General features: G+C 49.7%; 1 protein-coding gene across 2 annotated transcripts in view; it reads left to right on the top strand.

Moving 5' to 3' along the window:
• Window positions 1-4,561: 4,561 nt before the first annotated feature.
• The window catches only part of pou2f2b (POU class 2 homeobox 2b), a 25,011-nt gene continuing 17,072 nt past the window's right edge, over window positions 4,562-12,500 (top strand). Inside the window, exon 1 of one of the 2 annotated variants that reach the window (XM_084027788.1) lies at window positions 4,562-4,736. In XM_084027788.1, the coding sequence (XP_083883914.1) occupies window positions 4,637-4,736 (100 nt within the window). In that variant the 5' untranslated portion in view covers window positions 4,562-4,636. The remainder of the gene's footprint in view (window positions 4,737-12,500) is intronic. The other variant, XM_084027789.1, reaches the window with a different exon arrangement.

Here is a 12,500-nt window from a genome sequence, read left to right as displayed (position 1 = left end):
CAACCATTCAAATCAATCATTCAAAATGAATAACAGGCAATTACCAAGAGTGCAATAAACCATATGACTAATGCATGGGCCATGTTATGACTAATGTATAGCCTAAGGATGCTTCTGGCTCTTTCTGATTGGATAAATATTTCATGCCAGATCCTGACCTACAGCACATGACATGGAAAACATGTTGTGGTGAGGAATTGAACAAATTGCTTCCTATGAATACATTTGTTTTTAACTAAGAGAGAAAAACAGGTGACCAAACTATCTATTTGTTTTAACTGATCTTATATTCATTATCTGATCATTACTGAATAATATTCTTAAATGTAAATTATTGTAAAATATGTGTTAATAATATAAATATATATTTGTTGTTTCCATGTGCCAACAAAGAGAGGCTGTAACATTTTATGAACTTTTTTTATTTAGCAGTAACGGTTCATAAATGAATGATCAGGTGGGAGCATTGTAATAACATACCAGTTATTATACGGTATTTCCATGTGGACCACAGATGTAAAGTACATTTTCCATCATAAACAAATGTGTATGGTTCAAAGTAAATATTTAAATTATGACACATTTGTGAGTAAAAGTAGTAAATTGCAAAAGCACAGACATAAAGTAACACATTGCTGTATATTCCAATTTTTTAATTACGAGAAAAACATGAATATTCTAGAGAAAATAAAGAAGGCACTCCTGTAGAAATATAACTTTTATATTATTATATTATACGATTTAAAAGTGTATATTTTACACCCAATATACAATAATCATCCCATAATCACTCTGGATTTTCCTGCTTGTATCCAGTATCCAATATTACATCCATTACAGTATTTCTCTATCTGAGTAGAGGGAGGGAGAGGGAGAGAGAGAGAGACAATTTTGGAAGAGCATTTTTCAATACAGCAGGGGGAAGATACAGCCTAGAAAACAATGGAACCGGCTATATATCTCTGTATGGATTGGGAGGCTTGATAGGGAGGGAGGTGGGCAATCAGGACCGTGTGGGCCCCCGATGAGAGCGGTCCAGCAAGGCTTATTGGCTGGAGCGCTCCCCCAGGGGAGCTCTCTCGCTCGCTCTCTCTCACTCGCTCTCTTTGGACCCATGGGTCTCTCCGGATCCCTGGGGAGAGAAACTGTAGACCGAATCGCTGCAGGGGCCCTATAGGCACCAAGTATGAAACACAGCAAGGAGGGGGGGGGGGGGGGGCGTCCGCTGGATTTAGGTGCTTGGTCGTACAGACAGACAGGCAGGCAGACAGACAGACAGAGGTCATCTCTATCACAGCCTTTGTCTTCTGGGTCTTTAGTCGAGGTGTCGATTGTTTGAAAAGCCGGTCAGAGGAAGAAAAAGAAAGGAGAGTTTGTTTCGCCCTTAAAAGTTTCAGCCCTTCCATCGACTGCGGGATAATGACATCCAAGCATGCTTTGCCGGCTTTGCGAGTTCATCTGAAATTCATGCGCAAGTGCTTTGTGGTGTCTCTCTCTCTCTCTCTCTCTCTTTTTTCTACACGTGTGAATTCCTAGTTGATAGTTTTCTGCCATGTTGTCTTTGCGGCCGTGTCGGCCTGGGAAAGAGGAAGAAGGAGAGTTTGGCGGCCGAGCGTGGAGGACGAAGGGGTGGATGCTGTAGGTGTTAGCATCCCATCTCACCTCCCCATCCTCCTCTACCTCATCCAACACCATCTTATTTTCCCCTCTTTCAATCTCACACACACCCTCCCTCCATCCCTCTCTTCCACAGACGCGCACAACCACACTACATTCTACAAGAAATAATTGCTTTTGTCTGGAAGGAGTGCGGGGAGGAGGGAAAAGGGGGCGCGCATGGCTCCCTCTGTGCAGAAAAGGGGGTCTTTGAAGGACAACTAGTCACTTCTCCCTTCCCTCCTTCTTTCTCCTCTCTCCACTCCTTGCCTCACCTCCCTTCCCCTCATTCCTCCTCATTTGCTTCGCCTTACTCCTTCCTATCAACTCTCCTCCCTCCCTTTTCTCCTCCGTCTCCCTCCACCATCTCATTTCCTTCTCTCTCTCCTCTTCCTCTCCTCTCTGTCCTCCTCTTGCTCCCCTCCTCTCTCCCTCATTGGACCTGCGGATGTCATCTGTCATACGTGAAGCAGAGGGAGAAGGACAATAAAACCTGCTTGTCTCCTACAGAGGAAGAGACATTTTTCATAATTAAGAATATGCCAGTTTAGTGTGCGCCGCACATTTCTTGGCAATATGGCTGTCTGTGGATGACAGAGAAAATGACAAGTCTTGTGATGATAGCGGAAAAAAGAATGTACTTTATGTGCAATATCCATGAAAACAGGCCTAATCATTAAGTGAGCATGTATAAACAGTCCTGCGGGATGGGGCTTCCAGGCCCTGCAGGAGCAAGAGCTCGCTCATTTCTATTGATTTGCCCATATTGACTGCGATGTTTAAAGTATAGATTTTTCTATTTAAAAATCCATATCGACAATAATCTGGTGTGTAAGCGCCCGGCGTTGACTGATGCTGGCCTGTAATTGACAGCGTATAACATGTCGGTGCTGGATGGGGGAGAGGGCAGGAGGCGAGGGGAGGCATGCTGGGGGAGGCCGGCATGCGTGTCCGGGACGGAGGAGAACAAGATCCGGGGGAGGAGAGGGAGGAGGTGATCACCTCAATCATGGAGGAGCTCATCTCCTGACACATAGCCTCTTGTAGTTTTGTTTTATGAAGTGTGTGCACTTAATTCGAAATGCCCCAAAAAATACAAATAGTTAATTATTTATCACACTTACTTTTTTTTTTTTTTTTTTAAACACCAAAAATGTTCTTTCAGGCTGCAAAGCAGCTTCATAATAATTCCCATGCTTGCAACAGCAGTCGTCGCTCTTGTCTCCCTGAATAAGCTAATGATGCATCCTGGTCCGCCCAGGAGGGTTTATTAAAAGCAGCAGTGATGAGATAACTTAATTGTGTGCATGCTGGGTATGCTCGGTATTAGCGTTAAGCACCTATAGGCATCCACGGATTGTGTTATCTGCCTCTTCATCCCTTCCCAGGCAGGCCGGTGGTAATGCACTGATCACCATTGGCATCATTATAGCCGGTATTATTAAGAGGAGGGGGGGGGGGGATCCAGAAATCAATACAGGATACCTTTTGCAGCGGTAGTGAAAACGAGGGAGATGGGGGTGGGAGGAGGGAGAGGGAGAGGGGGGGAGGATGGAGGAGGGAGGGAGGGAGGTGCGGGGGTGGGGTGGTGATGTGTGAGTAGTAGCGGGTCCTCTCTCGCCTCAATGTTGCGGCCAGCCTAGTGGCAGATCGCTACAATCCTGGAGGGAGCCGGGTCGAATGAGCTATTGGGGTTCCCGAATAATAACGGGGGACAAACAGACTAGAAAGACACACAGACGGATGGACGGAGATAGGCAAGTGTTCCGATAAAACGCGAGACCACAGCCGGATGCTATACGCGTTCTCGTTCCACGTTGCTTTTCCGTGTTTGACTACTTTTAATTCTTTATTTATCCGCCGCGTTCCTTTTCTTTCTTTATTTGTATCGATTGATTGCGTTTTAATTACTGCCTTGTGACAGGGAGCGCGGGAGGAGGAGCGTCAGGGCCAAGCGCGCGCGTGTGGTGTGTTTGTGTGCGCGCGTGTGTGTGTGTTTGTGTATATGTGCGCGCGCGTGCATGCGTGTGCGTGCGTCCGTGCAGTACCCCCCGTCCCCCCTCCCTCCCACCCCCCACCCCCAGTCCCCTATACACTTGTTTATTTATTTTGTTGATGATCGCCTTTAACGAAGCCGTTTTCAAATGCGCTCGCGACGCGACCCGCTGTCTTTGCGCGAGCGGATGAATGTAGCCTTCGTGCAGGGGAGAGAGGAGAGGGAGCGCGTGCAGCTAGAGACCAAATACAATAGATCAAACCAAATACAGAGATCCAAATAAGACTTGTTTCCCCCTCTTCTTCTGCTGGCCTTTTAACACTGTCCGTTTCTATGTGTCTTAACTGATGGTGAAAGCCAATACCAAAGCTCCGGCCGGCCGCTGATGCTACAGGACGAGGCTAGCGACTGTTCTCATGCCTTCTTCCACACCGATAGGACTAGAATAAGCTTCCCGAGCCTCTATGTTTACTCAAGGAGAACGCTTTAGCCGCGCGAAGGTAACCGAGAGACGCGGACAGGTGACACACAGCCTTTCCTTCTGAAGTGGGCCATCGTAACACAACTTCCCCCCCCTCCTCCACCCCCCCTGCAGCCTTGTAGAAGTGAGCTCGGACCTTCTCCCCCTCGATCCGTCTGTGTGTTAGTCTGGACTGTGAGCTGCACTCAAGGGAACCATCCTACACACACACACACATATATATATATAATATATATATACGTTCTATGCACATTTACACCAAAAACTAAATGCCGGCCACTAGTCGACACCCACAAATGTAAATAAAAAAGGGCGCAGCTGGGCTACATGTGTACACACCTAACGGCGAATGTTGTGAGCTCTCCGAAATACCAAATATTCCCCCAAAGCTGTTCGACCCGAGAGACGGACCGAGACGCAGACGAAGCTTCGGCCGAGGACAGAGCTTACTACAGCACTTCTGTCCCGTTATTTGCATCAAAACAAGAAGCCGGAGGGAGATCATGTTTGTCCCCTTGCCGGTGCCGTTCGTGTTTCAGAGAACTGCCCCTGACCTCAACGCCTGGCGTCTCAAGTCCCCTCTGGCTCTCCGCTCCAACTCCGGTAAGACATGTTTTTTTTCTCTTCCTTCTCTTCATCATCTCTTCTCCCCCGCTTCAAACATCCTCCATGTCGGGGCCAGACTCGGCCACGCACGCAGACCGCCCCGCCTTTGCTCGGTAGTCGATGCACTTGCAGCGGGGAAGAGAGAGCCGTCCGCGCACACACCCCCACCCACACTTGGCACACGCACCACGCACTCCTCCGGCTCCGCTTAAACGGGAGTCCTTCACACTTTGTTGTTCGGATCAAAGAAGCCTTCCCCGAGCGCGTTGGAGTCTCCAGACTGATTGAAAATGAAATGCGTAAAATGTCCCGTGTTTTTTTGGTCCATCCGCGGGGGGACGATGCGCCGCGGTTCCTCCCGTGTGTTGCTCCATGTCCACGCCGACTCATGCCCCCTTTTTCTCCGAGTATATGTCTCTCCCGTCTCCGTTCCCCCATCCTTCCCCTCTCCTCCACTGCCTGCGCCTGAGCATGAGCCTCCGTCTCTCCCCAACTAGACTCTCGGCAGGCAGGGAATATTCATGCCAACTTATCGATCCTGCGGAGATCGATTCCTGGGCCGGTGGAAGCGGAGAGAGAGGGGGAGATAGATGGAGAGAGAAGGTGCACGGAGGAGTGTGAGCGTGCGAGGAGGAAAGGAGAACACGCCGTCATTCTCTCCTTTTTATTCCCTACTGTTTTTGGACTGTGTGTTTTATTCATGTGTGTCATGTTAGGCTTTCAGCTTGTCGAGCGTCTCACGTTCACCTCGGCGGCTGCCTTTTTTGCGTGTGCATGGCTCGGGCACTCGCATATTTGTAAACACCACTGGAAATAGACTTCTATAGTGACTACATCCCCTCTGTCCTGTCGCTGCTCGGCTGCTGCACGGTTGGGAGTGGAGGAGCGGAGAGGGTGAGGGGAGGTGGAGGGGGGGAGGGTGCCGGCTGTGGCTGGGGCGCCGTCTGCGTTTCATCTGCGCTGAAGCGGAATAAAAGGACGCATGGTGGGAGCAGCCAGGCTGGCTTCAGCGTGTCACTGGCTGTCGTGATAGAGCTCCAGTCCAGCGTCGACTGTTTCTTAGACATGCAACAGCTGCTCAGCTGCCCCCCCCCCCTACATCTTTTGGAGAGGGAAGGATGCGCTGGCTCGAGTGTGTTTTTTCTGTGCACGCTGAAGGACTGCAGAGTAGGCCTAAAGGGAAGTTGGGGGGGGGGGGATACTATATGAGGTCAATGAGCATTTATTTCCGACGCAGCTCAGTATTGAAGTCATTCACGAATGCATATACACACAGTAACTTGCGCATCAGTGCGTAATGGTGCGTAAATGTGGCCGGTGTGCACCATACCCGATGGATGGGCTCTTAAAGGGCCAGGCATCCCCCTCCTCGTGCGCAGCTCACCTCTCATTTCTGGATCCCTTCAAGCCCATTAGATTTCAGAGATGCCAGGCTTTCACCCTTACTCCACATACTCAGTCAGCAGCGCACCATGTGACAATGTAGGGATAGGTGATATGGGGGGGAGGGGGGAGTGGGATGAGAGGGACCTGTAACCTACCATATCTCAGGAGATATACACACAGAGAAGAGGGGAGGGGGGGGAGGTTAGAGCGGGGACCAGGGAGGAGGAGTTTTTACGCGCTCCGCACGTTGAAAAATGGCGAATGTCAGAATGAGATAAAAAAATGTGGAAAGAGAAGAGAGGGAGAGAGGGAGAGGTGGGTGAGAGTAAGAGTAGATGACAGGGTGAAAAACGAGGAGCGAGAGGAAAACCCAGTTTGAGCCCGAGAGGTGAGAGCAAACCACAGATGAGCCATTATGTAGCAGTGTCCCGGGCCGGGGCTGATGGGACGCGTGGTCCCTGAGATGGTGGGATAATGGTGATTCACAATGCTATGCTGATTTTATTCCACTCCGATAACACGAGGCTCCGTCCTTTTCAAACTTGGAGGGTTCGTCGCTGAAAGGGTGCAGGGTCAAGCTCGCCGTCTCAGGACTGATACAGGATTTGGGGTTTTTCTTCAAGAAACAAAACGATGGGACGGCATCGCGCGGAAGCTGTTACTCACCGGAATCCTCAGAAAAGAGTCGGCGCACGGCGGGAGTGTCTTCAGGGAACTTGTTGTGTTCTGGGCCTCGTGCCCTTGAGCTCTAAACTGGGGGGGGGGGGGGGGGGGGGGCTTTTGACTGGAGCTCTCAGCTAACTTGTTTCTCTGCCTGGTGGCAGCTCCTTGACTCCTTTTACGTTGGAAGCTTTGTACGGGGTCAGAGGTCGCAGCAGGAGGGTTTGATTTAGCCCCACCTGACCCTCTTCTGCCCCCCTGTGTTTTCATCCTCTTTCATGTTACAACAGGCCTCGAGCACTCATGCCCAACCCCCTGTGGGCGCTCACACACACACACACACACACACACACGCGCACACACACACACACGCACACACACACACACACACACACACACACACGTCGCCCATGAAACAGACGAACCACCGTATAGCCATAAAGCGGGGGATGTTAGAGCGTTTTCCACCTGGATGGCGATCCAGGTTTTGTTCTATTTTTAATGGCGTCGTGTCTGTGAAGGTGCGGGTCCGGCCAGCCGCTACGTCGACTACGGCTGTACGTGTGGGGAAGTGGTTTGTGAAGCCATCAGCATTAACTGGTGTATGAAAGTTTAATGGGACACAGTGAAGGAACCTCCGGTTTCCCACACAGCGCAGGCCTTGATATGATATGATATGATATGATATGATGGTCTCTCTCTCTTTCTCACATACACAAACACCTAGATTCAGTTCATCTCAGCTATGCACCTTCTGTCACACACCATTAGCCACCATCTCCTGCCATACACCGTCTAATGCCGTCTCACACACACACACACACACACACACACACACACACACACACACACACACACACACACACACACACCTCGGATTCCGTCTCCGAGTTAAGCTCCCGATGTTTCTCTTCCTCGTACCGTTTCCCGATGGTGACGGGCCAATCGGATAGTTTTATTTCACAAAGTGAATTCCAATAAAAACGTCTAATTCTTCACCGGGCGATCGCCATGTTTGTAGTTCTGTGCTTCCTGGCAACTTTAAAGACATTTCGACGCGTGCGTATCGCGGGGCTGACCATGTGTCTTTGATGCTTGATGTGAGACCATGCATGTGCTTACCCATTTACTTTGTGTCTGTCTGAGAATGAGAGAGTGTGTGTGTGTGTGTGTGTGTGTGTGTGTGTGTGTGTGTGTGTGTGTGTGTGTGTGTGTGTGTGTGTGTGTGCGCGTGCACGAGCACGAGCACACGTGCAAACTAGTGTGTGCAGGTATAGATCGGCTTGTGGAGGGGAGCGTGCAAGTCGCAGTGTTAACATGATTGCAAATGACAAAATGTCAACCTGGGTTTGTTAGCAACATAATGGGGAATCAATAGACACGAGAAAGATGTCAATACTACATGCTTTATTGCATTAAGCTACCTCTCTCCTTCTCTGTAGCCCTCTCTCTCTCTCTCTCTCTCCCCTCTCCTCCGTCTCCCCTCCCTCTCTGTCACAATACAATTCTCCCTCCTCTCCTCTGTGGTAGTAGAATTAGATTGCAGTATATGAGCCGGCCACGGGCTCCTGATTGCAGCAGGCCGACGGCAGAGTGCTTCACAAGCTAATGGGCTGTCGGTGCGGCTGTTTACGTATATTAGGGCTCACGTAGATGACTCCGACACAGTTTGACAACCTCCAAAAGGAGGCGCAGCCCGTGACGTCTTTGTGTTTAAACCGATGCATTAATGCAATGAGGGCTGACGGGCCGTTGGAGCTCCTGCTCCAAGGAAACGGATAAAAGTACTCATAGGATGTACCTTCAATGTTACTTCGTTTATGACGTTTTTTTTCCTAATCACCTGCTCTTGTTGTCATGTACTTAAGGAGACACGATTGGGTTCAAATTGATACATCTGGGAATTAAACCTGTTACGTGCTTTTGGATTAATCCGCACAAATCCAAATGTGTGGTGATAATACTGCTATTTGTGCTATAAATTCATTTTAATCCTATTAACCGTTTACTTTTTCTATGGATTTGCACGGACGTGCTTGTGCACCAGTAGGCTGTATTTATATATAGTGTGTGTGTGTGTGTGTGTGTGTGTGTGTGTGTGTGTGTGTGTGTGTGTACATTAACGTGTGTGTTGCTTGAGACTAATGTATTAATGCTGATGAGGTCCCAAAGCTCATTAGCAACAGTGAGTGGTATTGAGTTTCTCCCGGGGAACACGGACACACATATATATATATATATATATATACAGTACATCCTCATCCTCCATTAGCGTATTCATACACACACATATACTCGTACACAACACACTCACCAATCAATGACCTTTACCCATATGTATATCAATAAGCATACTCCAAAGACACTCGCAGCATGAATATCATGCAAACGTATTCATCTAAAGAGCTTGATGAGTAGCATTTAGAGGCCATCCATTATTCTCGAATGTGTCCGCTGGCACACTATATCAACTGATTGACACGCACACACACACACACACACACACACACGTGCACAGACTCACACTCAGAGGAATAATTCCGTGCGCTCGGATGCTGTGTCCAGTGAAATACAGCCCTGCATTAGTCCTAATCAGAGGCCGGGTGAGCAGGCCACTTAATCAGACCTATCACCTGGAGAACACACACAGTGGGGGGGCTCGGTGGAGTGTGTGTGTGTGTGGGGGTGTGTGTGTGTGTGTGTGGGTGAGTGTGTGGGCAGTTAATCAACACATCAGCGGGAATAAACACATACAAACCACCTGACTCCGTTCTGGGTATTGATTTATATCTCTACTGTGTTTCCTGTTGCCTCTCTCTCTCTCTCTCTCTCTCTCTCTCATATAACATATGGATGACGTATATGCGGAGAACTCAAGCATACTTGACCTCTACGCAGGGGGACATCTTGTTGAGTGTGTGTGTGTGTGTCGGCGGTGGCCTGGCCGTGATCAGGGTTGGAGTAGGATTCGCCGCACGCCGCCAATCACCCGAGTCGGACTAAGCAGTCAAAACAAGCCCTCCAACTCCCGCTGATCGTATTGAACTCTTGATTATTCTCCACTTTTCTGCCTCTTTTCACCCAAGATTGCCTGATTTATTCAAACGTCGGCGTAAATGCTCAGCGGCAGACATTCCTCCGGTCGGATCGGAGGGGCCGAGGTTTATGTGTTTCTTTGTAGCGAAACATGCAGCGTTCGGAAAGTCTATTAGAGGACCGCGTTCTCATCAACACGCCAACAAGGTGTATTTTTTCCCCCCGCCAGCCGCTGTCTTCCTCTTTTTGTTGTTGATTGCCGCGGGCTGTAACCTTTGCCACCCTGCTCATGTGCCAGTACATTTAGATAATAAAAAAGACCAATAAAAATCCAGGGGGTTTGATTGGGTGTCTCCCCTTAGCCCGGCAGAGCGGACGACTAAATCAGAGGTCCTTCTCTCCATTTCATTTAGCTGATAAGATTTATGGTAATGAAGGGGTCCTATTAACCTCTGGGGTTCCACTGCTGTCCTTCAGAGGGAGGCTGGATGAGAGTGCTTACCGATCCCGTTTGATAGGCGGGAGAGGGAGCGAATATGTCTGCTGTTAGCAATGTCACATCATCGCAAAAGCAGCCGTATGGAGCGCTAACACACACACACACACACACACACACACACACTCCAAAAGCACCCTTTCAGAGAGTTGAATGCATGTTGAATCTCCCTCCTCTCGTTCTCCTCTTCTCTGCATTTCCCCTTTGCTTTATCCCCCTCCAATCCTTCCTGCTCTCCATCCTTCTCTCGGCAGGAGCGCTCTGTTCTGAAATTAATCTGTTGTACTCCACCACCTCCACCTCGTCTCCCCCTCAGTCCCTCGTGCGATCTCTCTCTTACTCTGCCTTTCTTTTACACCGTCCCACTAACAAATTACCTCTGATTGGTTCTAAATTTATAAAAAAAAATAGGTCACTTCCACTCTATATTTAACATTTAAGACGTTGCTGCTCCTACAGTGTGATTCTAATGACTCCATCAGGCTCCCTTTCTACCTGAATCTACCGTCGCCAACAGTATTCAGTGGTCGTCTATAAATATTAGGGGACAGAGGGAAAGAGGGGGACGTGAACCCCTCCTTCTCCTGTACAAGGGCTGCACCCCTCTGTCCCTTTGTCTGCTTGTAAAGGGGGCGAGCGAGGAAACGCGGAGTGGGGGGCGCTGAAGGAGTGACTAAGTGACCTCTCTCTCCCCTTTCTTTTGACGCTCCCATGTTCTGTCCATTTTGTCGTGCCCGTCCCTCTCCCTCCCTCCTCTTTCATCCTCTTTCGTTCCCCCTTTTTTCAGCCTGGTTAAGTCGCCATGGCTGTTGGCCTCATATGCCCCCCCCCCCCTCCCTCCCTCTCTCCCTCTCTACCCGCATCTTCAGCAGCAGCAGCCTGGTTGCCAAAGTGTCTGTAGGACACATTAAGGCCCATAAAAGCCTAGTCTGCGGTCGCACTCTTAACCACCAGTCAGAGGTAGTGTACAAAAGTGACTTTAAATGAGTCTGTGATTACCCTGGAACACGGAGAGACACTGAAGTGGCCAAGAGAGTGTGAGACGAGGCCGGAGCGTCGGAGAGAGGAGCATGAAAGAGCCGCTCTTGGATGTTTCTTAGGTCTCTTAAGGAAAATTGAACCGAATTGAATATTTGCTTCTCCCACAGCTAAGAGGTAGAAAGGGCTACCTGAGTGGAGCAAGCGGCGAAAAGTTGTTACCCAAATTTCCTGCCGCTCACTCCCCCCCCCCCCTTCATCAAACCTGCTCGCCCCTCCCCTCCCCATCAGCCCTCTTCCTAATTGGCCACATGCTGCCTTGAGTGACAAGTGTAATCATCAGTCAAATTATGATGGGGGGGGGGGGGGAGAAGGAGGAGGCCAAGGGAGGAGGAGGGGGAGGAACAGCAGAAGGTGGGGGGGGGGGGGGGGGGGGTTGAAAGGAAGTGCTTTGATCAGAGATAGAGAGGGGGTGAGCGGGCAAACAGGCACGGCTACATGGAAACCTGCTGTCCACACACCTGCTGCTTCATGGATGGGCGACATTAACACCCTCAGACCTCAGTGTCCTATACAACATCACAGACGCGCTCCCTGCAACCGCCGCTTAATTGGAAAGACGCGTATCGATTGTCGTCGGGAGTAAACTTGGCTTTGAACTCGGACTCGTTTCATTTTTCCGAGCCCGAATAGCAGCACACCTCCTCCGCCGTCGTTACCATGCGAGAACAATGACATCGCCTGGTGCGGCGGCGGTGCGGGGGTCCCACTCGGACCGCACCGGGGCCCGCGTTACATTCGGCTGCACTTTGTCAGCGAGAGCAGATGTTAGCTCTCCAGCCGGCTAATGAGGTTTACAGTAATTAGGAGTGCTGATGAAGCGCTTTGATTCTCCGGCTGTGGCGGCTCTCTCATTAGCGGCTAGCTAGCTAGCGGTGCAGCAGGCGCTCCAGTCACATCCTATTAGGCGGCTCAATGTACACTCTGAATTAGGAGCGGGAGATTAAGTGGAGATGAAAACTGTCTGCCTGCACACACATATTAACACACATAAACTCATTTTCAAAAGAGAAGCAAAGTTCACACACACTCGCCGTTATAATGAGGTTAATAGGAGAAAAATCCTTCGTTGGAAGGAACCAGAAACTCCATAAGATGCTAATTGGGAGCGCTGAACCTCAAACCTGCGCGCCAAGTGCAAAAAT

The sequence above is a fragment of the Eutrigla gurnardus genome (assembly GCF_963514095.1).
Source record: "Eutrigla gurnardus genome assembly, chromosome: 14".
NCBI lineage: Eukaryota > Metazoa > Chordata > Actinopteri > Perciformes > Triglidae > Eutrigla > Eutrigla gurnardus.
This window is presented reverse-complemented; position numbering and strand designations above follow the sequence as displayed.